The following is a 27948-nucleotide window of genomic DNA, read 5'->3' on the forward strand; positions in this document are numbered from 1 at the left end:
AAACTGAATGGACAAGTTGTCACATCTTCCAGTTCTAAGCTCCCCTTGAATGAGTATATCCTACTAATTAAGCCTTTCGGCTCTTCGACGTATTAATGATAGCACATTTAAAAATTTAGCACAAACAAAAGACAGTTCAATGGATTACTACGAAAAAACTCCTCTAAATTTCAGGATTTAGTCCAGATTATACAAGATACCACAAACAGAATATGATGCATTCTTCATGACTAAATAAATAAGCTTTTCTAAATATAATTTAAGCCTAGGGTAATAAACCAATATTGATAATTCTTTTGATAAATCTTTTTAGTTGAGGTAGAATAAGTAGTTACAAATATATTGATGGTAATTTGTATAATTTTTTTACAATAAAACATTCAACTTTTCTTCTTTTTTTATGTTTTGACGCAGTCAGGACTGGCTGAATTTGCTATTCGTGAATAATGACTTATTTTTTTTTCAAATTCGAAAGAAAATCGTTTGATTTTTCAAAAACTATGATATTTCACTATTAGTCCAAATTTGTTTATAAAGCAATTTATATCGAAATGTCTACTGACATATTTTTTTGCTTATTTCTTTGCAATACTTTCCTAAAATACAAGAAGAAATATTTCATTTTTCTAAACTCTTTTTGTTTATAATCTACAAAATGCCATTCAATATAGTTAAAATATGTCTGTATACAAGAATTAACAGAAAAACATCGTCGAAACTTATCTTCTTACACTTGTAATATTCTTTCTAGCTTCATATAATGCATTTATGCTTTATTAAATATCAATCTATGGTTATGCCTAGAAACATGCTTTATACTCTTACAGCCAGTCCTGCAATTACATTAATTATCCATTTACAGGACACCTGTAATACTGCCTGTAATTTGACTTGAATATACATGTGGAGAAAACTCAAAACTAAAATTCAAAAGTCTAAAGGTAAAAGAAAAAGCCGTAATACTTCACTCAATCATAATCAGAAGTCACATATAAATATGAGGTATCTGAAGATTAAAGACGAAACAGTCTATTAATTTTTACCAGTGATTTTTTCTTAAAAGTTTGAAATGATAGAATAAGAAAATACATGGTCATAGTTTATGTAAATTTTTTTTTATAATATTCGTAGTCTTTTCAATGATTTTCAGACGGTATTGCACTGGCATTGGTAGCTACGTTTAGGTAAAGCAGGCAATCTGAACAGCAAATAATATCTACTTGTTAAAAGAGAGAATAATAAAGTTGTACAAAAATAAATTAAAAAACAGACCATTGTCACATTGAAATCAGTTCCTTAATGTCTTTCGTTTCCTGGTTTATCTAATGTAAATGACGTAAACTTTAGAAATTTTCATTGAAAAGTATTATCTAAAATTAAAAGCATTAATGCAAACCATATATTAAACAACTGGTTCTCCATCAGCTGATGTTGGTAGCTAGACTGTCAGTTTAAGTATTGTTTTGTTTCCTTCTAAGACATATGACAAAAGGAAGATTTGAGCACGAGTAAAACTGGTCTAATTCTTCGACATTTCGAGCCTGCACAAAGTTGAGCCAAATGGCCACTGTTTGTTTTTCAGAAGAAAACAGACCTTAGAATTGCATTTAAACATGAAATACAGATAGAACATGCAAAACGTCATACTTTTTAAAGAGCATTACATGTAGCTGTCACATTTATGCTCACCAATTTGACTCAAACTCTCATTTCTTATTAATGACCTACTAAAACGTATATCCAAATTATAAAAAGGTCCAGAAAGAAAAAAAAATGAATGATAAACGGACTTGTACTAATGTGTCTGCTTTTCGTGTTTGTTTTAGACTATAGACGCGATCTAATTAACCATCGAGATGACCTCCAAAGAACGTTGATGGTTTATGACAATGTTTATGACTCGATATAAACATAAACATAACCATAAATACACAGACAAGCACGTGCGATCGTATATTGACAATTGTCTAGGTCTATACACCTATGTAATGGTAACTAATTTTAGGTCATTTTCTCTAGTCTTTATATTTTTTGCCCAATATTCTCTATTCTTCACATTTTTGCGTAATATTCTCTATTTTATATATTTTTTTGCCCAATATTCTCTATTTTATATACTTTTTTGCCCAATATTCTCTATTTTATATATTTTTTGCCCAATATTCTCTATTTTAAATATTTTTTGCCCATTATTCTCTATTTGATATATTTTTTGCCCATTATTCTCTATTTTATATATTTTTTGCCCAATATTCTTTATTTTATATATTTTTTGCCCAATATTCTCTATTTTATATATATTTTGCCCAGTATTCTCTATTTTATATATTTTTTGCCCATTGACAATATTCTCTATTTCAAATATTTTTTGCCCAATATTTTATATATTTTTTGCCCAGTATTCTCTATTTTATGTATTTTTTGCCCATTATTCTCTATTTCATATATATTTTGCCCAATATTCTCTATTTTATATATTTTTTGCCCAATATTCTCTATTTTATATAATATTTGCCCAATATTCTCTATTTTATATATTTTTTGCCCAGTTTTCTTTATTTTATATATTTTTTGCCCAGTATTCTCTATTTTATATATTTTTTGCCCATTATTCTCTATTTTATATATTTTTTGTCCATTATTCTCTATTTTATATATTTTTTGCCCAATATTCTCTATTTTATATATTTTTTGCCCATTATTCTCTACTGTATTCAGCTTTAACCTTTTCCATAAATCACATAACAAACAAATTTACCTGAATAACTGGATGTTGAAGGGTGAAGTTTGAATCTGTGCACTTTGGTAATACATGAGCCTGTACAACAACGAGTTTATTCATCACATTATTGGTTTTTTTTTCTCCACCAGAGAAGGAAAAACATAAATACTTAAAATATTATAACTCATATAAATGACTTTATTGGTTTTTTACATATGTCCTTGTTGAGGTTTTTATTTCATTGGTTAATGACACGGCTATCAATTTGAAACAATTTCCCTTTTACTTTGGGCGGAAATGCAAGGGTTGTATTAACAAGCAATATTTTAAATTACAGGTTGAATAGATTAATTTTTGTCGGACGACCCTCCGTACAAAGATTTTGTTAGAACTTTCTATTATCTATACTAATATATCTATGTTGCGATTGTCTAACTTTAAGTCAAATTTCATGAAGATTGGGAGAGTAGAAAGATCTATTCAACGCCCCGGACCCTTTATTATTTTCATTTCAGCCGTCTGAGGTAATCTTTAATTCTAAACTGTATATGCTTCGAAGTTTAGTGTGGCGTCCATTTTGCTTAGTATACATTATTGTTTAATTAAGGGCAAGTTGAAGATCGACTCCGGGTGTGGGTTTTTCACGCTGCGCTGAAGACCCATTGGTGGCCTTTGACTGTTTTCAGCTCCTTGGTCGGGTTGTTGTATGTTGGATACATTTCATAGTTTCCATTCTCAATTCTCTTTGAAATTGCTCCGCATAGAATATTTGCCACTGGACGTTAAGCAAGTAACAACCAATCAATACTATACTAGTCAACAAAAGAAACGATACAAGGCAATGCATTTTCCATAGTTAGTGAAATTGGATACACTGTACCAAGGTAAATAATTGCATAATTGGTCTAATATTTACAGAGTGTTATTTTCTTTGATTTAAGGCAAATACGTGATTTTTTTTTTTGGCACTTTTTGTTATTTCAGAAATCGTATTTTCACCCAAAATTTGAAAAATCGATGTAAGAACTTAAAACTTTTATCTTCAACATGGTCTGCCTAAAATTGTGAATGCCTTTGCAGAATTTTAGTACTTTAAAATTCTCATCTTCGAAATTAAGTGCCGACTTTCGTCAACATTTTCCGCAAAATAAATTTGACATCTAGCTGTTCAATAACACAGTATTTTTATCACTTTCCATTTTGGTCGTATTCTTTTAATCATATGCATTTGCTTTGCAAATGAATGTTTTTATTGGATAATTTAACAGTTTTCCTATTAATTATAATTTATGGTAAATTGGAGTTCAAACTTGTGTATCGTTACTTTTGTTGACTAGTACATTAAAAACTGGCTCTAATTAAGAGCCCTTCCTACAAAATATGTATATATCAAAAACAAAACGTTTTTGAACATGATTGTTTATTTTTTTTTTATTACTTTTCATTAAAAAATCTTAATATCGAATCAGCAGCTTGTTAGTGACCGGTTGGATATTCAATATCAAATAACTGTCCTAATTCAGGGCATTTCCATCAAGTTTTTTTTTTTTTTTTTTTTTTAAATGCGGATGCACTTGATCTTCAAGAGTTCTCCATAGAACTAGATTTTTGTTAAGTGCCGGACACTATTGATTGAATTGATACCACTTAAAATTTTATTTTCACTTGAAATTCAAACGAAAATAAATTCATTAATAACATTAAATGTTCATACATTAAATAGGATATTTGCGGAACTACTTTTCACATTCAATATAATTGAGGACTTCGTATTAGTGAACGGAACAATAGTTTTTGAATAAATACGTGTTCTGATATTATATGGGTCATTTAAAAAAAATGTTGAATTTTTATACAGCAAAATTGAGTAAAAGTTACTGATTTAAAACGCCTTTTCCCGTTTCGTTAGCAATTCAAAACAGACAATACGTATGGAACAACATATAAAAAAGATGTAATCTTGACAATGTCATACACGAATATTTGAAGAAAAAACAATTATAGGTGGTGCAATATTTTATCTCTCCTGTTACCATGTCTAGAAGATATTTTGAGTTATTTTGAAAAGATTTCGATAAAATTTTAAGGTTGTTTTTCATGGTCAATACGATGGTTTTCAAGAGTAAAAACTTCTATATATTTTCATTCTGTGTAATGATAGATTATTTGTTAATTTTCCACGTTGTACTGAACAAAAATGGTTCAGAGGTCAGAAAACCAGCAACAACGCTAATCTGAAATAGCAATTCACAATTTTCATTTATTTTCTCTTTCTAGTAAACATCAAGTACTTCCCTCTCATGATGGTTTATACTTTTGTCGTTTTGTTTTTCGTAACAGGAGCGTACGTTAACGAAATATCACCATGATTATACAGTTCTAACCTGTTACCCTTGTTGTCTATCCTGTTTCCGATAACAGTATTGCATTTTGTATAAATTATGCTAAAATGCAAAGATTTAGACGTTTTCAGCTTTAAATGATTTCAAACAACCAAGCATTGCATTATGTGTAAAATGTTATGTAATTATATACATTTTAAAGACGTGTTAGTCAAATATTGTCTGTTTTGTTACTGTAACCATTGAGGGTGGAATCGATCGCCATACTACCACTAGTTCTAGCAGGCGCGTAGCTGCCTTTACGCAAAAAATCATTTGCTTGCACACTTTTTTCACCAAAAAAAAAAATCTGAAATTGAATTACGGATAGTCTTTAGTCTTTACAGATTATCGTGTCGGGCGGTGTTTAAAGCCCAAATCTTTGATTTCGTCTGTAGCAGTGACTAATAAGGAACTATATATCCTTCAATATTCGCAATCTTCTCAATTCTAATTACAATGCCAGTAACTACATCAACTACTGAACGGTCATTTAGTGCATTAAGGCAGAGACATATATACACTATGTATATATGTCTCTGATTAAGGCGACCGAAAACTTATCTCCGTTCAACCATGGTACAGGACAGACTATCTTCGTTGGCGCTCATACATGTTCACAAAGAAATGGATATTAACACCGAGAGAGTTCTGCGATCATTTGCCTAGGCAAAAAATAGATATATGGACTTTCGATATTAACTATACTTTAAGTCTTACATGCAGTATTAACATTTAATAATACAGGCTCAATACATCTTAGATTTATATCCCTTACTTATAAGTCAAGACTTAAAAGTGGCCGTTAGATTTCGTATTCCCATTAACCGTTCGTCCAAAAGACTATTGATTCACCTGGGGTATCTGTGTCCCAAATGACCTTCTACCGTTGTCGTAGAAACCTCTCCTTTGATTTGAGAATGACCTTCGTGAGACACACTACGTGTGTCTTGCAAGAAGCAGGAACTGCTTACCCTTTTGGCCGGAGCACCGGAGGTCGCCACATTGTTTTCTGGGTCCGTGTTTTTCATCTGTATTTGGTTTTCAATGTTGAATGTTTTTGTTTCTCCTTTTGTGTCTTATCTGTTCCCAGGTTTGTCAATTGTCCATTGACTAACGCTTCGGTTGTCGACTCTTCCTGATCTTCCCGTTTTATAATTTTTTTTTTATATTTGAAAATAACCATGTTAATAATATAAGCAGCAAATTACGGAACTCACTAGACTTTTACTATCGTTTCATGAAAATATGGTATAGTAAGAAACAGATAGGGTATTTTTCATGTTCAAAGCAGTCACTGTAATTACTCATATGCCCGGAGCTTCATGGGGATTCGCTTCCCTGGACCACCGTCTACGGTGCTGCCCTGAATCCCCGACTAGGGTGCTATCCTGGACCAGCTGGAGACTTTGAGCGGTCCATAGCCTCCTCCCTTGCCGAATCACTATAAAGTCCACAAGTATTCACAAAATAGGAGTTTGGGCGTGAATGTGATGTGAATTTCATAAACATGGCATACCGGGAAAATGCCCGAAAAAAGTTATCATTTTCTGCATAAAATGGTCCAAAAAAAATTTTCGCCTCGCTTCGCTCGGCAATAGTTATGATTGCACTTTATTTAAGTCCAGCTACGCCCCTGTCTAGTATTAACTGAACATGTAAGTGGAAATGTAAAAAGAAGTTTTCCATTCTGATCACGTTCTATTTCTAGCAAAACCGTATCAGGTAGTTCGATTTCGATAATTTTTCTAACACTATTTTTATCTATCCTGAAAGTCCAAATAGAACTGTATCGGCAGCTGTAATGCAAACGCATGTTGGTAAAAGAGATTGGAAACAATTTACTGCTCTCCTTTTTCCACGACGAATTCAAAATACACATAAATTGTGTTTATTATTGATGTTCCGACTCATACATCTTGCTTACTTTCATTTAAACACTAACAACTGCATTTTCCATGAAAAATTAAAAAAAAATTAACATGAGTGTACTGAAAATTCGATATTTTTTTAATGAACCTTTAATACAAAATACATTCCACGTGAATAACTGTAGGGTCAATTTCCTTTAAATTTAATTCACATTAGGGCCATTTTCAAAAAGTCGTTCAAACTGAAATTCATAGTACCATATCTTTAATTTCAACAACCAAAGATTGTTTAAACCCGAAATTTTTAACAGATTTTGGCAAATTTTTATTAGATATAACATATCTGAAAAATTAATGTTATCAAGATTGCTTGATTGATTAATTGGTGTTCAACTTTAAGATTGGGAACCGCCTTGGTCATATTATTGCAGAATATTAAGACAGTACAGGGTGATTTCGAGAGCTAATAAGCCCTGAATCCCGATCTTGCGCCTAAAAAGTATACCCAGACACTGTGAGATGCCACTTAGAGAAAAAGTGTACCAGATGAAACGATTAGCATCACGCAACAAGTCGTGTCAATATATTGACCCAAGGATCAGGATCAGTACTTACTTCTGTACATGTGTACCTAAGTAGGGACCTAGTGTTGAAAGTCTCTGACCTAAGAAAAAATATTAAAAAGACTTTATAAGGTACCGACCATTCATTTTTTCTTTTGTGTGTAATTGTTTTAAATAAGCTTTATTTAGAGTCGGCATAGTATACAAATAAACTTTGAGTTTTTATTATGCTTATGTTGTCTGTTTGTTTTGGGTTTGTTTTGGGGTTTTTTTTGGGGGGAGGGGGGGAGGGCATTCTATTCTTTTAAATAAATTATTCGATTCGAAATTCCTTCTGAGACTATATATAACCCGAGAGCTTTAACACCGTTATAGTAGTCTCAGAATTCTTTAAACACAAAATATAGCCTGGGATCCTGACTCACTGTGTACTGACCATGCTGACGTGAATAGGAGTTTTGGCCAGGATGCTAGACTACACAGAATACTGAAATTGAATGGAAATGAAAAAAATATGTATTTTTTTTTTTTATTTTATTTTTTTACAATAGACAATAGACAATATTTATTTGCACACACATATTTACATTAAATGGTTATGGCATACAGTAATGAGATAATAAACTGACAATAATTAAATTAGAGTGACAGTGATATTCACACGAAAAAAAGACTATAAATATGTGTGTATCGACATTTAACGCATTAATGATGTTCATGAACAAAAAAAGGATACATATTAAAAAAATATAAATTATACAGATGTTCTCAATAAAAGACAATCATTAATTTACTTATTGGGATAATTTTATAATGAAGGCAAACTGTTATTTAAAAGTGTTGTCATATGCCTCAGTGTTACATGTATAGCTGAATGCAATTAAATAAAATTGAAATTAAGATTAAGATTAATATTTTGTATATCGGTATCCCTCAATGATATATAGCATGGACATACTGAGAACTGAGAAATGGTATTCATCCTCAATTTCTTGCCTATTACAGGATAAGCAAATGCGTTGATTTCTTTCAATGTTGGTATAACGCCCCCTTTCAATTGCTAGGAAATGGGCACTGAGTTTAAATTTACTGAAAACTGATCTGTTAGTTTTAAATTTACATATATCAATATACGGGGGCCTTTTTCCAATTTTTTGAGTCTTTCAAAAGAAATTTAGTTATTTCACATTAATGGAACAGTTCATAATTTGATAAACCTGGTCAAAGATTCTTTGTTGGATAGTATTTATATAATATTCTAAATTAATAGGTGGTGCCAGACTGGATTTTTTAATACAATTATCAAAGATTTGAAATAAAGACGTAACGACAATTATATGGGACGAGTTGTTAAAGGTCCGATTTTGTGGCGTAAAGAAATTATTCGGCCAATCAAAACGATTGTTTGTGAATAGATTAGAGTTCATAAAATAGGAGGGTTAAATCACAAAGAATACTTGAATGAGACCCCAAAGACATATGTTCAAAAATTAATTTGATATGATTTTATTGTAAGTGTTGAGAGTGAATAATACAATGAATATTGAACGAACACGCTTTTAAGTAGTTCTAAAATTACACAAACAGGTGTTTTTATGAGTTCGAGAGATATTAAACGGAAATTCACTGTCTTTGTTATTATGAATTATGTACAAATGATTTGATCAACTCATGTTGGTGTGTCCGATATAAAAGAAGAATAAAACCTTAACCCCATACTATTGTATCGCACCAACATAAACACGTGAGGACATAAATCTAAACAGATTGTTTTCCAAACGTCAGTAGGTCAACTAGATTCAAAATGAGGTCATGAACAAAATGTAGTAAAAATCCTGAAACATTTGCCAGAAAGTTTTGTTTCTGCAAAATCATGCCAAGTCATCATTTTATTTCCGGCTGTCTTAAGGTGAATAAAAAGTCTCTAAAAGTCTTGTCATGGTTGATGATTGCGACAGGTAATTTTTAAGTTGACCTTATAAATTTTAGGAAGAAAATTTTAAGCCTGACCTGGTATTAACCTTGTTGTGTATGGCCTCATTATAAAATTTTGATAGGGCTATTTATCAACTTACACTGTTGTACACCAACAAACGACATTAAAATACCATCTAACACGTTACAATGTTTTTGGTTTTTTGTATATTTGACTTACATGTACATTCTTCAATCTATGATGAATATTTATATATACATGTAAGTATATATACAGGATGGAAGCAGGACAAATCGTCCCACTGGCAAATCGCCCCACTTTTTCACCAACTCGCCCCACTTTAAAAAAAAAACGCCCCAAACTGGTTTACCAACTTGCCCCACTTTTTAAAAAATCTCCCTCACAAAGGGTTAAATCTCATTAATTTATCTCCTGCCAACTCGCCCCACTTAATGAAAAAACGTAAAATCTATATGAATATATAATTTTCAGGTCTGCCAACTCGCCCCACTTAAATGAAAACTAATCTACACAATACAAAAAAACAAAAATTTATTAAATTATTTTTTTTGAAATAAAATGATGTTTCACTTTCTTAAAATACAATTCATCTGGATTTTTCTATTTTCCACAAGTGGGGCTAGTTGAATTTCACGTCACAGAAATACTGATACTCACTTCTTTCTGCTTTATTTCAACAAAAAGAAAAGAACTACAAAAACATTTTTATCTAAGGTTTTTATAGGTATTCATTTTATTTATAAGTGGGGCAGGAACATAGATATACAACAGTCAGGGGACTTACTTAAATGAGTGATTTTCTAAATCACTGATTCAAGTAACATTATGTCCATAAAGGTTTGAAGTAAGAGTTGTCTTTCTTTAATAATCACCTATTTAAGTAGTACAAATTAATCACTAGACTAAGTGATTTAATTTTATTGTAACATTAAATATAAAATACTAATGATCCAGGGACTAATTATGTTGCTAAAATTATCAGAACCAACATCTGTGTTGATAGGATGACCGGGTCATGTCAGGTGATGACCTTGTACTAAATCTAGGATAATGACATAAAAATCACTTGTTTAAGTATTATACCTCAATTTCCTTCCAAAAAATCACTTCTTTAAGTATCATTATTTTAATAACCCCCACTAATTTCAACACCCCCCGAACAGTGAAATTTTGATCGCGAACAGTAGAATTTTATTACATAATCTATAAGATGAAACCTTGAATTTTACAGGAAAAATACTCCCACTGCTGGGAAAAATCTGTTAAGAAAGTATCAGTTCATTATGAAAAGCCATTTTTATAGCATTTTTTCAATTAAAATAGAATTTGCTGCTACAGTACACACAGAGAGGATGTAATCTCATACTCCCTACACTGTGTAAAAACTTGGTGTCACACCAAGAAACTCCAGCAACTCTCTCCAAATCTTGGGAGGAAATTGGGAGAAACTTGGAGTAATTCCTCCCTAAAACTCCTGAATTGTTGATTACCTTGGTGTGGTTTCTCCCAACAACATGATTTTTATTGCTATGATTACCTTTGAAGTGTGCCAGTAGTATATGACTACAATAAACATTTCTTGTGTTTCCTGTCACTAAATGACAGTCACAAAAATGATGAAAAGTGCGAGATTTGTTAAATTTAATCAGAGACATATTATAATCTGATTTTATTAAAGAATCCTGTACAACTCAGACTGAACTTTATTTATTAAAATTATATTCAGCATTTGTTCTGACAGTGTTGGTTTTTCATACCTAAGAAACATACAAAAACAAACAAAACATCACCTGTAAGTGGAGTATTATTAATAGAAAATAAAGACATATATTTTAATTGAATTTATTCAATCGTTTTTTCTAAATTTAAATGATAAGAAATAAAGGAAGATTATATAAATATAATATATATATATGTAATTTATCTACATTATTTTATTTTAATCATTATTTTTTTTTGTATCATTACTATTATTTTTTAAACCATGTATATACTAATATCTATATGTTTAAATTGACTATAAATACAACTTATTGTCAATATCAAGTTGCCATTCTTGATTATGAGATTATGAAAGAATGTAAATAATTTTCCAATCTAAAAATACATATTTGTATAAAAATTTTAAAAATCGTTTCGTTAACCTTTTTTTAGTGCTTTCAGAAATAAAACTAAATAGGAAATGATTGAAATAGGAAGAAGTGAGAGAATAGTTGACCTGTAATTATGTCACTGTCAGACCATGCAGTCGTGCTTTGTTGATTTTTATTACTCTTACCTGCAATCAACAGGTCATAAAACCCTCCCAGATGGGAGTAATTACTTGGTGTTTTTTGGGAGAGAAATCTGTGTTTCACAGTATGACACTGTGTTACACCAGAATCAGTGTTGGGAGTATGAGATTACATCCTCTCTGTGTGTACTGTAAATGATTGCATCAAAGGCATAAACCTTGCTGCTTAAAAGAAGCAAAAAGTTCATGTTTTTCAATTTTACTAATGAAAAGATATTATCTAAACCTATGTGTTTAAAATTTTGGTAAAACTACAAAATCACAATTTGTGACAAAACTTCGAATTTGCTACTTAAATAAGTGATTTAAAAATCACTTATTTCAATAAGTCCCCTGACTGTACAACAGGATTGCATCTTTTTTCATAAGTAAGGCGAGTTGGCCTTACTAAATTCATCGTGGTTTATCTATTTGTCATGAGTGGGGTGTGTTGGCAGACCTTATTTCAGCAGGATTTTAACCCTTTTTCATAATTGGGCATTATCCAACCAATTTTTAATGGGAGTTTACCCTTTTTCATAAGTGGGGCGAATTGGTAAACAAGAGTGGGGCGAGTTGGTAAACAAGAGTGGGGCGATTTATTAGAAAGTGGGGCAAGTTGGTGAAAAAGTGGGGAGATTAGGTGTGGGGCGATTTGCCAGTGGGGCGTTTTGTCATGGATTCTACAGGATTTATAAACAAATTAATAAGATATGATATAAACCAGATAATTAAGAAGTAAGAGCAGTCTATGGCTCTTGTCAGAACAGTAGACTTTCAGTCTAACAAAAGAGTGTTAAAGTTTCTGAAATTAGTCATGTTAATAATTGTCTTTTCTATTCATAAAAGCATAATTTAATGGACGATGAAAAAAATCTCATTTGCCTGTTATCTTCAAAATACTGCTTATTTATATTGCAAGCCTGCAGGGAGCAAAATCTGAGTTACACTTAATATCTGTGCACAGCAGGCACAATAAATTTTTAAATTATTGAGATTTTTGTCGAGCCTTCGACTTTAGTCGAAAAAGCGAGACATAGCGATCCTACATTCCGTCGGCGTCGTCGTTGTCGTCGGCGGCGTCCACAAATATTCACTCTGTGGTTAAAGTTTTTGAAATTTTAATAACTTTCTTAAACTATCCTGGATTTGTACCAAACTTGGACAGAAGCTTGTTTATGATCATAAGATAGTATCCAGAAGTAAATTTTGTAAAAATAAAATTCCTGTTTTTCCGTATTTTACTTGTAAATGGACTTAGTTTTTCTGCCAGGAAACATTACATCCACTCTGTGGTTAAAGTTTTTTAAATTTTAATAACTTTCTTAAACTATCCTGGATTTGTACCAAACTTGGACAGAAGCTTGTTTATGATCATAAGATAATATCCAGAAGTAAATTTGTTAAAAAAAAAATTTCATTTTTTCCATATTTTACTTATAAATGGACTTAGTTTTTCTGCCAGAAAACAATACATTCACTCTGAGGTTAAAGTTTTTGAAATTTTAATAACTTTCTTAAACTATCCTGGATTTGTACCTAACTTGGACAGAAGCTTGTTTATGATCATAAGATAGTATCCAGAAGTAAATTTGTAAAAAAAAAATTTCTTTTTTTCCGTATTTTACTTATAAATGGACTTAGTTTTTCTTCCTGTTAACATAAAATACAGTCTGCAGTTAAAGTTTTTAAAACATTTATTAGATTCATAAACTATCCTGGATTTATACCAAACTTTGACAGAAGCTTCTTACAATCTAAAGATAGTATCTAAAGGAATATTTTTATTGATTTTTTTCCTCATTTTTGTTGAGCCTGCCATTAAAAGCAAAAGTAGGCGAGACACTGGGTTCCGCGGAACCCTTACGAATTTTTTTATTATTGCATATATCTGTATGCATTTTTACCTGAATTTGCAATAATTTTATCTCAAATATATGTCCATTCTTCAAATATCGCAATGATAAATGTGTGCAATTTTTTTTATTTACAGTAGTTTTTGAGATAAATGGTTGTACTTTAATTAAACAATAATTTGCATTCCAGAAAAAAGCATTGTTTTGGAATGTTTTAACCTTCCAAAACTTGAGAATATATAGTCAGGGGTACTACTTGTACAAGTAATTTTTATTTATTTGAAAGAGTAAATATTAAAATACTTATATAAGTAAATTTGTTTAATACTTATATAAGTAAATTTGTATAATACTTATATAAGAGTATTTTATTTACTTGTTTAGGTAAAGTATTTTATTGGCTTAGTTGTGTCCCTTAGACATTCAGATTTTTTTTACTTATACAAGTAAAAAAGTCATCTTAGCTTCATTTCTTGAATTTCTCAGGAGTTCTTTGCTCTAATAGAATTTTTAATTGTCTGTCCTTTGCAGATGTCTTTACTAAACATGTAAGTGTAATTTTATAGACAGTGAAAATCTCATTTGTCTTCAGAACACTGTTCATTTACTAGTCCCAAGGGGCAATTTTTGAAGGTCTTGCACAAATACTTAAGATCTTTGTGCAATTAGTTTCTTTGTTGAATCAGTGAGATGAAACATTGAACTCAAATGAAAAATTATGACATAACCAGAGAAAAATCATTAAAGGCATATTTTTACCTCTCAAAACTAGAGAATTTTGGGGATTGTTAAAAAAAAAATTACTTATACAAGTGAATTTTTTGAGAAAATTATGGGGAGATTATTCAAACATTATAAGAATAATGAACATAACAAAATTTACTTATATAAGTATATTATTATTTACTTCTTCAAGAAAATAGAAATAACTTGACTTTACAAGTAGTACCCTTGACTGATATAAGGAGTTGTAAAAAAAAAGACATTGTACTTAATATATACAATGTAAGTAATTTTTTGGAGAAAATTAAAGGGAGATTATTCAAACCTTGTTGAGAAAAGAAAAATCTTACAAGTTTACTTATACATGTACATGTATCAGTAAATATAACTAACATAGATCTTCAGATAAATGAACATGACTTGTATTTATAAGTATTACTCATGACTGTCAGTTGTTGTCTAAATTGTGCACCGATAGCTAGATCTTTATCATGTTTATGAAGAAATGTCTGATTATCATGATTATCATACCAATTAAATTTTACTTAAATACAGGGATTATACCAATTACAGGACTGTCACAAGAGTCGTGACTAAAAAACATAAAAAAATTTGGTGTGACAAGAAGAGAAATATTTCATTTGTGAAGGAAAATCTAATCTTTTACATTATTTCTATAGATATTTTCTTATACAACCTAATTAATAAAGACATGAGTTTGAACAATGTTGGTTAATTTTCAAAATACCTTATAAAAGTGCGTTTTATTTGAGGCATTTTCATGATAACAATGGATAAGTTGGTAAACATTTTTAGGCTGTAAGAATTTTCCTGGAATAATTTGCATGAAACAGACTACAAATATTGATTTACAGTTATCTCCCATTATACATGTACACTGTAATTATTTTTATAAATCTCAGCTTAAACTGAGTTGTCTCTCTTTAGTAACAGTTTTGTACATGTTGTAAGCTAATTTGCTTTCATCTTAAAATTGAGAATGGAAATGGGGATATGTCAAAGAGTCAACAACCTGACCAAAGAGCAGATAACAACCATATTATATATTATAAACATTGTACTGGGTCAATACAATTGTTTTCAATATTTTATTTTTAAACAAATACAAAATGAATATATAAATATACAAAATAAGTATATGACCATCACTGGAAGCTAACCAATCAAATTTTCACCCCTTTTGTATCCTGGAATAATTTGCATGAAACAGACTACAAATATTGATTTACAGTTATCTCCCATTATACATGTACACTGTAATTATTTTTATAAATCTCAGCTTAAACTGAGTTGTCTCTCTTTAGTAACAGTTTTGTACATGTTGTAAGCTAATTTGCTTTCATCTTAAAATTGAGAATGGAAATGGGGATATGTCAAAGAGTCAACAACCTGACCAAAGAGCAGATAACAACCATATTATATATTATAAACATTGTACTGGGTCAATACAATTGTTTTCAATATTTTATTTTTAAACAAATACAAAATGAATATATAAATATACAAAATAAGTATATGACCATCACTGGAAGCTAACCAATCAAATTTTCACCCCTTTTTAGCTCACCTTTTTAGCCCATCCAAAGGGCCAGGTGAGCTTTTCTCATTACTTGGCGTCCGTCGTCGTCGTTAACTTTTTACATTTTGAACTTCTTCTAGAGAACCACTGAATGGAATGAAACCAAACATAGCATGAATGCTCCTTATGAGGTGCTGACCAAGTGTTGTTACTTTGTAGCGGATCCATCATCCAGGATGGCCGCCAGCGGGGGACTTAGTTTAACATAGGACCCTATGGGAAATACATACAAATGTCTTCTATTAGATAACCACTGAATGGAATGAAATCAAACATGGCATGAATGTTCCTTATGAGGTGCTGACCAAGTGTTGTTACTTTGAAGCCGATCCATTATCCAAGATGGCCGCCAGCGGGGGACTTAGTTTAACATAGGACCCTATGGGAAATACATACAAATGTCTTCTTTTAGAGAACCACTGAATGGAATGAAACCAAACATGGTACGAATGTTCCTTATGAGGTGCTGACCGAGTGTTGTTACTTTGAAGCCGATCCATAATCCAAGATGGCCGCCAGCAGGGGACTTAGTTTAACATGGGACCCTATGGGAAATACATACAAATGTCTTCTTTTAGAGAACCACTGAATGGAATGAAACCAAACATGACATGAATGTTCCTTATGAGGTGCTGACCGAGTGTTGTTACTTTGAAGCTGATCCATCTTCCAAGATGGCCGCCAGCGGGGGACTTAGTTTAACATAGGACCCTAAGGGAAATACATACAAATGTCTTCTTTTAGAGAACCACTGAATGGAATGAAACCAAACATGGCATGAATGTTCCTTATGAGGTGGTGACCAAGTGTTGTTACTATGAAGCTGATCCATAATCTAAGATGGCCGCCAGTGGAGGACTTAGTTTAACATGGGACCCTTTGAGAAATACATACAAATGTCTTCTTTTAGAGAATCATTGAATGGAATGAAACCAAACATGGCAAGCATGTTCCTTTTGAGGTGCTGACCAAGTGTTGTTACTTTGAAGCTGATCCTTCATCCAAGATGGCCGCCAGATGGGGACAATGTTTAACAAAGGACCCTATGGACAATACATACAGATGTCTTCTTTTAGAGAACCACATACTGAATGGATTGAAACCAAACATGGCATGAATGTTCCTTATGAGGTGCTGACTAAGTTTTGTTACTTTGAAGCTGATCCTTCATCCATGATGGCCGCCAATGGGGGGACTTCCTTTAACATAAGACCCTATGGGAAATACATACAAATGCTTCTTCTAGAGGTGCACTGAATGGAATGAAACCAAAACATGGCTTAAATGTTTCTTATGAGGTGCTGATGAAGTGTTGCTACTTTGTTGCCGATTTACTGTTCAAGATGGCCACCAGGATTTTTTATTAAATTACAGGACCAATTTTAAACCAAATTTGGTCTCACTCATTATTAGGGTATCTGTTATGATTTTAATCTATTTTTACATGATTTCCAAAACCAAAGTAGAATCAGGTGAGCGACACAGGCTCTTGAGAGCCTCTAGTTATATATATGATCGCAAAAAAATTGCGTTCCTATAACATGTATAATGCCATCATGTCGCTGTCGTTTGAAGACACGTTTGGTATCCCTACAATAACTTTAGTTTAAGCTAATGGATCTCTATGAAAATTTACCAGAAGGTTCAATACCATAACAGAAAAAGACAACTCTACACAAGAGACCAAATGACATAGAAATTAACAACTATACATTTTGTAGGTCAACATATAGCCTTCAACAATGAGCAAAATCCATATCGCATAGTCAGCTATAATAAGCACCAAAATGATTATGTATACATTTTAACAGGGTGATCTTAATTTCTGTAAAGGAACCAACTTTATACATGCTTTAGGAAAAATTTTAAAAATGTATTGCAATATATACCATGCATACAGGTGTATTTTTGTACTAATGTCTACATGGATAATATTGAAAAAATACATGTTCTTATAATTTATTAACCAATGGATTTGCAAAAAAGATTGAACAGTTACTTGCTACATTAAATTTTTCACATGTTTGGGAAAAACATGATACTATTTCAAAAAGGCATTTATTATATGCACTTCATACCAGACTTAAAGATAGATATCTTAATTATTGGAAAGAATTTATATTTTGTGATGATAAATCATTGCATGGTAATAAGCTCAGAACATGCAGAACATATAGACAGATTAAAGGAAATTATAAATTGGAAACCTATTTAGTGTTAAGTATTGACAGAAAAGTAATAGGACATTTTGCCAAAATTCGCATAAGTAATAGTGTTCTTAGAATTGAACAAGGTCGTCACACTAAAACTCCGTTAGAAGAAAGAATTTGTCCTTTGTGTCTTTTAGAAGTAGAAGATGAATTTCATTTCACTATAAAATGTACAAAACTAAATACTATTAGAGATCAATTGTTTTCCAAAATTAGTGAAATAGTTCCCTCTTTTTTAAATATGACTAATTAAGCAAGATTTAAATTTCTGTATACGTGTGGTGAGACTGATATAATTAGAATTATTGTAAAATTCATAAGCGACATGTACAATTCTAGAAATGCTTTGTTGAGTATTAAATAACTTTGTGGTACCACCTCCTCTCAGAGATTATATACATTCATTATTGTAACAATATTTTCTTTTAATAATAGCTATATATATATATCATGCGTTGTTTTCAATTTAGACTTGTTTATATATACATGATATATATACAATGTTTATAAATGTGGTCAGATATATGTTTGTATGTTTATGTATAACCAATGTTTTTTGTTTTGGTATCAATCCTATAATTTTGGATTTTAAACCAATAAAATATCTTATCTGATCTTATCATGCTTATGTTAACATTATAAATTATTATACAATATAAAAAAGCAGATGACATCTGATGTGGAGTATACTTATACTAAATGTACTAGTCTGGTGTGGATCCAGGATTTTAAAAAAGGGGGCCCCATTGTCAAATCAATGTTTGGAAAGTTTATGCATATATCATATACATGTATGAAGCTCCATAAAGGGGTGGGGGTGGGGGAGGAGGGGGGGAGCAACAGTTGTTTATCTTTTGTTTTTTTTCTTTTTTCTCAATGGCATTATCAGTTTATTTTCAACAGACAACTCATGAGTTTGAATGTCCCTTTGGTATCTTTTGCATCTGTTTTAAAAAATAAAACAAACTTACATGTATATGAGTAAAATTTGAATTTAATCAATGTATAATGATGAGTTGTGTATGTTTTTTCTTTATTTTAGATGAATACAAGATATAGGGTGTACATAATAAAGAGACAGTAACCATGGTAAACCAACAGACATAGATTTACAAGATATATAAAGGTCAGCATATATTTTGCATGTCTGGAATAATTTTGAATTCTAAAATTCCAACTAAATAGGGTTAGCCATAAGCGCATGGTTAAGGTTGATTTCACTTTCACTGATATTTCAGTATGAACTAATTAACTCCCCTTAGCCATGCACGCATGGTTAACCCTATTTAGTTGGGTTAGTTTTCATCAAATTTTTCCAGAATTGAAAAATATTCCAGATTCAAAGGGTTTTTCTCATGATTGAATGCCGGATTTACTGTTGCCTTTTATTGCTTAAATCCACTTCATTTGACCTTTGGTGGATACTGTGAAAGTACTTTTATTCGTGGGGTACCAATTTTCGTGGTTTTCGTGGATGGCTCTATCCATGAATTTAAGTGTCCATGAATTATAAGAGTTGTTGTCGAAATCAAGACATGTAAAGATCCCCATGTAGGTTTTTACATGGATACTGGCATATACTAGAGAATACATCGAATATGGCAAAACGCACTATGAACTATTTTTTGTTTATATACAACTGCAGGCAGGCTTTTACCATGTTTACCCATGTAATCTTTAAAAAAAAAACTAAACAGTATTAAAGACTTTTAACCTTTTAAATCTAATTAAAAAAAATTGATCGATGAAAGTCAGATTTCTGGTAATGATATGCTATATCTACTCATACAGTAAAAAAATAATTTCATATTGGAATTAAAATTAATTCTAGAATTCAAAATACATTTATGCACTTGTTTATGTAGCCTTTTTCTTTGAGGAACATGTTTATGACCAAATTAACACCTTTGATGATTTTTAATCTGTCAATCATTAGATCTTGGGTTAAATATATATATACATGATATATATAGTGTCATCACTTCTGATTACACGTGCACGTGTACAACAAAATTCAAATGTTTACTTTGCAATTTCCTTCAATCGAGACAATTTGTCATATATGAATCACCTTAGCTTATTTATGAAAGCTATTAATTTATTAAAAATTTGTTGAATGTTGTCAGTTATGAAAGACGAAAAAGTAAGTGAATAAACACCTTATTTTGCAATGTCCACAAATCATATATATAATTATAAAACTACATTTGAATATTATAAAAAAATCTTCATTTCTGTTTGCTTCAAATTCTTCTCTCATTTTTTTTTCCTTCAGAAAACTAAAATCCCTGAATTTAAGTGTCCATGAATTATAAGAGTTGTTGTCGAAATCAAGACATGTAAAGATCCCCATGTAGGTTTTTACATGGATACTGGCATATACTAGAGAATACATCGAATATGGCAAAACGCACTATGAACTATTTTTTGTTTATATACAACTGCAGGCAGGCTTTTACCATGTTTACCCATGTAATCTTTAAAAAAAAACTAAACAGTATTAAAGACTTTTAACCTTTTAAATCTAATTAAAAAAAATTGATCGATGAAAGTCAGATTTCTGGTAATGATATGCTATATCTACTCATACAGTAAAAAAATAATTTCATATTGAAATTAAAATTAATTCTAGAATTCAAAATACATTTATGCACTTGTTTATGTAGCCTTTTTCTTTGAGGGACATGTTTATGACCAAATTAACACCTTTGATGATTTTTAATCTGTCAATCATTAGATCTTGGGTTAAATAGTGTCATCACTTCTGATTACACGTGCACGTGTACAACAAAATTCAAATGTTTACTTTGCAATTTCCTTCAATCGAGACAATTTGTCATATATGAATCACCTTAGCTTATTTATGAAAGCTATTGATTTATTAAAAATTTGTTGAATGTTGTCAGTTATGAAAGACGAAAAAGTAAGTGAATAAACACCTTATTTTGCAATGTCCACAAATCATATATATAATTATAAAACTACATTTGAATATTATAAAAAAATCTTCATTTCTGTTTGCTTCAAATTCTTCTCTCATTTTTTTTTCCTTCAGAAAACTAAAATCCCTGAATTTAAGTGTCCATGAATTATAAGAGTTGTTGTCGAAATCAAGACATGTAAAGATCCCCATGTAGGTTTTTACATGGATACTGGCATATACTAGAGAATACATCGAATATGGCAAAACGCACTATGAACTATTTTTTGTTTATATACAACTGCAGGCAGGCTTTTACCATGTTTACCCATGTAATCTTTAAAAAAAAACTAAACAGTATTAAAGACTTTTAACCTTTTAAATCTAATTAAAAAAAATTGATCGATGAAAGTCAGATTTCTGGTAATGATATGCTATATCTACTCATACAGTAAAAAAATAATTTCATATTGGAATTAAAATTAATTCTAGAATTCAAAATACATTTATGCACTTATTTATGTAGCCTTTTTCTTTGAGGGACATGTTTATGACCAAATTAACACCTTTGATGATTTTTAATCGTGCACGTGTACAACAAAATTCAAATGTTTACTTCGCAATTTCCTTCAATCAAGACAATTTGTCATATATGAATCACCTTAGCTTATTTATGAAAGCTATTGATTTATTAAAAATTTGTTGAATGTTGTCAGTTATGAAAGACGAAAAAGTAAGTGAATAAACACCTTATTTTGCAATGTCCACAAATCATATATATAATTATAAATCTACATTTGAATATTATAAAAAAATCTTCATTTCTGTTTGCTTCAAATTCTTCTCTCATTTTTTTTTCCTTCAGAAAACTAAAATCCCTGAATTTAAGAACCCACCCATATGTAACTTTTGCTCAAACCACAAAAATTGATACCCACTAATTAAAGTACATTCACAGAAGTTGTCTGATTGGCAATCATACCACATCTCCTTATTTTTATACGACCGCAAAATTGTCGTATATTGGTACATGTATGACGTTGGCGTCGTCGTCGGCGTCGTCGTCCGAAGACACATTGGTTTTCGCACTCTAACTTTAGTTTAAGTGAATGGATCTCTATGAAATTTTACCATAAGGTTCAATACCACAAAAGGAAGGTTGGGATTGATTTTGGGGGTTATGGTACCAACAGTTAATGAATTAGGGGCCAAAAAGGGGCCAAAAATAAGCATTTTTGTAACTTCCAGACATAACTTGTGTGTTAGTGTATGGATATCTCCGACATTGTACCACAAGGTTCCACATCACAAAGAGAATGCTGGGATTGATTTTGGGGGTAATTGCCTCAAAATTTGAGGAATTAGGGGCCAAAAAAGGGGCAAAAAACAAGCATTTTTCTAGTTTCATGACAATAACTTGTGTGTAAGTGTATGGATCTTTCTGAAATTGTACTACAAGGTTCCATATCACAAAGGGAAAGCTGGAATTGAGTTTGGGGGTAATTGCCGAAAATGTTTAGGAATAAGGGGCCAAAAAGGGGCCAATAATAAGCATTTTTCTAGTTTCCAGACAATAACTTGTGTTCAAGTGTATGGATCTCTCTGAAATTGTACTGCAAGGTACCATACCACAAAGGGAAGGCTGGGATTGATTTTAAGGGGGTAATTGCCTCAAAATTTTAGGAATTAGAGCCAAAAAAGGGGCAAAAAACAAGCATTTTTCTAGTTTCATGACAATATCTTATGTGTAAGTGTATGGATCTTTCTGAAATTGTACTACAAGGTTCCATATCACAAAGGGAAAGCTGGGTTTGAGTTTGGGGGTAATTGCCCTAAACGTTTAGGAATTTAGGGCCAAAAACAAGCATTTTTCTAGTTTCCAGACAATAACTTGTGTTCAAGTGTATGGATCTCTCTGAAATTGTACTGCAAGGTACCATACCACAAAGGGAAGGCTGGGATTGAGTTTGGGTTGATGAATCATAAGGGGGTTCAAAAAATTTGGGGGTGGGGATTTTTTCTTTCTTTTTTTTCCTTTTTTTTTCTTTAAAATTTTTCATTTTAAATTGGTTATTTCTGATTTATATATCATGTATATAAAAGCAAATAATAATGATATGGTTTGAATAGGTAAATTAAGAATTTTTAAGTTCTTAGACCACATTCATTCTGTGTCAGAAACCTATGCTGTGTCAAATATTTAATCACAATCCAAATTCAGTGCTGTATCAAGCTTGAATGTTGTGTCCATACTTGCCCCAACTATTCAGGGTTTGACCTCTGCAGTCGTATCAAGCTGCGCCCAGCGGAAAATTTTATTTTACTATTTGAGTATATATATACATTGTATTATGTTATTTTTGTATAGCATGAATAATTTTTGATGTTTGCCTCTGCAATAGAATATTCATTCATTCATTCAGCATATCGTCATGACAGTTCTTCAACAATATAAATGAATAAAATAAATAATTTGTTTGTTAAAGTGTTGACATGAGATTAAAAGAATTCATACACAATATACATGTACATGTACATAAATATTAAAACAACTGATATCCAGCCAAAATTCTGACTTAGGAGACACTTTATACCAAATAACTACATATACATGTACATGTAAATGTAATTACTAATAAAGATAGCGTAAAAAATAAACTTAAAAAATGTCATGAATGTCTTTTACACAAAAGAAAAAACCTAACCATAAACATGATAAATCTCTTATGATAAAATATATAAAACATTTAATCATACAAAAATGTAGATACATAGAAAATGTGAAGCTTGAACTCAAGCTCCAGAAATACTCATTTCCATATTCAATTTTATCAGTTACAGACTTACAGTAATTAATTAAATTAATTAAATATGATTGCTAAATATCAAGAGTAACTGCCTCAGGTGGAAAATCCTTCTCATCTTTGATGTTTTGACACATATGCATTGCCTTTACACACAGGTAATTGAATTAAATATGGTAAAGTAAAGTTAACTGACAAATAAATAAAGGATGTAAAATTATATGTACACTTAACATTTGCTTAAGACACCGTAAATTGGTACCATTATTGATATAAGACAGAATATGTATATTTACATGTAGATTGTCATGTTCACTATAATATAGAGGTAATATGTAAAGTACTTTTTTCTTTAAATTTTAGGTCAACCTTGAGCCCGTCCCTGTATATTTATGAAGTGTACCCCCCCTTACAAACCCCGACCTACAAAAAAAATTGAAATAAATTTTTTTTAAATTCCAATATATGCCATTCATTTTTTGTTTTTTTTCGATACATTGAACTCTCATTTTATATAAACAATTTTCTTGTCTCAGGTTAATTTAAAACATTAAATACTTAACAGGCGGTATGGACACTTTTGTTCCAGACTGGATGTTGACCTTTAATATGTCATTTGACTAACTGTATATTACAATGGTTATAAATGACAGAGTCATGAATCAGAGAGTTGTCACTCTAAATCACTAGCAATCACTCAGTTTCAGAGTGAATCACTCAACACCAGCAAGGGTGATTTTTACCTGACAAGACAAGAAAACGCTGTTCCTTTGCTGAGTGTTTTTTGCTGTGCAATAAAAAAGTATAACCTGATAACAAATTTGTCAAAAATATGAAAAATACTGAACTCCAAGGCAGATTTGATTTTTAAAAGGGGAAGTCCATAAAAACTGACAAAATCAAACGCTATCAATCAATAGAACTTTTTTTTCTATTATGTGTACTGTATAATAGTTCTATCTAATAGTTCTACAAAGTTTTTATTTTTATTATTTTTTTTTTTTTATTTGCAGCTTGATTCCAGAGCAGGATTTCTGAAGGACACCAAACAAAGAAGTCCTACATAATATAAAGAATTTCCAATGGAAAGTAAGAAGGATAATGGACTCAGTATTTATATCAAAACAGAGCCAAATGACCATGGCGATTACCTTCCGGAAAATAAATCTGAAAATTTTGCATGTTCGAGTTACCATGGTTATGCTGAAAAGAATAGGATAAGTACAGGTAAAAGACCAGAACATTATGAATGTGACGCCTATAAGGCTAAATATCCGTCTGAAAATAACACGATTTATTCTGAATACAATAGACCAAATTTAATACGAAAAGATGAACATGAATATGATGGTTTTCAACTTGAAAAAAGATCAGAAACTAGCACAGATAAGAATAACAGGGAAAAACCCAGACTCACTATAAATAGACAGAAAAGTCCAAATGAATATGATGAGTTTTTGTCTAAAATAAGATCTAAAGCTGATGAATATATGAATTACACTGAAAATATCAGAACAGATTCAAGTGTAAGACTTAATGAATATGACCAGAACCAATCTAAAAATCAATCTGAAACTGTTGCCGTCGATTACAGTCTGGTACAAGATATAAAAGAAGAACCTGTTGAGGACGACCATTGCCTTTCTGAAGCAGAAATTAAAGATGCCGGGTACATGCATCAAAATTTAAAAATAAACCGAGAAAAACCTGATCAAAGTAGAATATTCATTGAAAATACTGAAAATGGAAAAAGACTTAGCTTAAACTCAGATACCAAAGATAATCCTGATCTTGTGAGAAACAGAGCATACAAAGATAAAATGATGCACATCACCGATAATCCTGGTGCGACTGATTTAGATTTAAACAAAGAGATATTCAAAGCAGTTGAAAGAGAAATTCGTGAAAATACTGGTTTAATGAACAAGGAAAAACAAGCACCACAATTCTTTAATACAGGCATGACACAAATCAGTGATGAGCTTCAAAATAAAGGAAACCAAACGAAAGATGACAAAAATTGTGATCCTATTGACAAACCAGGATTCAGAAATTCTGACGATACGTTAAAGTATTATGCCAGGACGTGTACAGACATAATCAATGCATCAATAGCGGGTATTATAAACTCTGAAGCTACAAAAAAGTGTAAAGATGGGGGACTGAAAAACAAAAGAAAAAGAGGAAGTCAAAAGTTCAATTCAAATACGAATTCAGACGAACATGTACAAAACAGTGAAACGAGTGAGGAAAGTATGTATATTATCAACAGTTCGTCACCCGTGTTTCCAAACACAGCTGATCAGACAAATCTTAGTGCACAGACTAAATCAGCTAATGGAAAATCACCGTGGATTTGTCAAACATGTGGTAAAGAATTTTTGCATTTCTCACGTTTAAAGACACACACGAGAACGCATACTGGTGAGAAACCATTCATCTGTGGAACATGTGGAAAGAGCTATGCCAGTGCTGCGAGCCTGGCCAATCATGTGAGAGTCCATACTGGTGAAGAATTCACTTGTAGTACATGTGGAAAAACCTTTGTAAACCCAGCAAATCTAAAGTTGCATATTCGAACGCACTCAGGTGAAAAACCATACATCTGTGCTACATGTGGCAAAGCATTTGCTCAGTTGGTACATCTACGGTTACATGATAGAACCCATACTGGTGAAAAACCATTCATCTGTCAAATATGTGGAGTAGGATTCAGTCAAGCATCAAATCTGAGGTATCACAAGCAGACGCACACTGATGAAAAACAATATCATTGTAATATTTGTGGAAAAGGATTTAATCGGCCTGATTATCTTAAAGATCATGAACAAACACACTCAGGTGATAAAACTCATGTCTGTTCGATATGTGAAAGAGGATTTAGTAGGCTCAAGGATTTTCAGGCCCATCTTCGGACTCATACAGGTGAGAAACCATATATCTGTCACATATGCGGAATAGGCTTTTGTCAGTCTGGAAATCTTGCATCTCATGTTCGAACGCACAGTGGCGAAAGACCATACCCCTGTACTACATGTGGAAGAGAATTCAATCGCTGGTCGAATCTGAAGTCACATGTTCAAACTCACAATGAAGAAAAACGGTTTAGTTGTGAAATATGTGGGAAAGGATTTAACCGCCAAGATCGACTGAAGAAACATGGTAGAACACATTCAAACGATGAAAGTTTTAAATCTTTAGAGGGTATGGAGGATGATGTGAAATCTGACACACCTATGGAAAATGAGGATCTAGAAGAGCCTGAATTTCACCTGAAATATAACGAAAAATCTTCAGTAGACATGGGCAGTGACCCAGAGGTTGGAGATAATCTGGAAAATGTCAAAAGATCTGAAGAGAATTTGGAAAAGGGAGGCAAATTTACAGTTAAACTTTGGAAAAACCAAGAATTTTCTAAAAGTTTCAATGATCATGGTGTTCAAAGATCTGCAGAAAGTGTGAAAAATAATGGAAAAACTGCAGAAAACATGATAAATATTGACAATGAACATGAATTTAGAGAAAATTTGGAAATCAATCGAAGATCTGAAGAAAATGTGGAAAATAATGAAAATTCTACAGTGGACATGACCATAGACAAAAAACTTAAAAATTATGAAAATATTGGAAAATCTGCGGTGAAAGTGAAAAACAATGGAAAATCTGCTGAAAATCTTGAGAAAAATAAAAAATCTTATGAACACATGGAATATTCTGGGAATTCTTCAGAAACCTTGGAAAATAAACACAAAACACCACTAGATGTTAGAAATAATGAGAATTCTGAAGGACAGGATGAGACTGAAGTTAATTCTATGGAGTATGATGGATATTTATGAGTTTGGTGTTTCAGTATATGTATATAAGCCTTAGAATACCTATATTAGTTAGAAAATTACAGTATTTGTAATTGCTAAAAAGGGAGCTGGAAAATGATTGCTGGAGTGCAGGATTTGCTACTATAAACATGATGAAAACCTTAACTGTATTATTATTATATATATATATAGGACATGTATGAGAAATTCTAATAGAATAGTTATATAGATAGGTTTCGAATGAATTTTCT

General features: G+C 31.4%; 1 protein-coding gene across 1 annotated transcript; it reads left to right on the forward strand.

The window, feature by feature from the left end:
• Nucleotides 1-8974: 8974 nt before the first annotated feature.
• LOC127704323 (zinc finger protein 69-like) lies at nucleotides 8975-27925 on the forward strand. Its single transcript, XM_052208320.1, has 3 exons — nucleotides 8975-9048; nucleotides 19198-19281; nucleotides 24893-27925. Exon 3 carries the CDS (start codon nucleotides 24962-24964, stop codon nucleotides 27716-27718), a length of 2757 nt encoding a protein of 918 aa, XP_052064280.1. The 5' UTR covers nucleotides 8975-9048; nucleotides 19198-19281; nucleotides 24893-24961; the 3' UTR covers nucleotides 27719-27925.
• The last annotated feature ends 23 nt before the right edge of the window (nucleotides 27926-27948 follow it).

Source organism: Mytilus californianus, unplaced genomic scaffold (genome assembly GCF_021869535.1).
Source record: "Mytilus californianus isolate M0D057914Y unplaced genomic scaffold, xbMytCali1.0.p SCAF_6, whole genome shotgun sequence".
Taxonomy (NCBI): domain Eukaryota; kingdom Metazoa; phylum Mollusca; class Bivalvia; order Mytilida; family Mytilidae; genus Mytilus; species Mytilus californianus.

What these genes read in the sequence shown, in the direction of transcription:
- LOC127704323 (XM_052208320.1), top strand. Translation starts at nt 24,962, where the DNA reads ATGGAAAGTAAGAAGGATAATGGACTCAGTATTTATATCAAAACAGAG.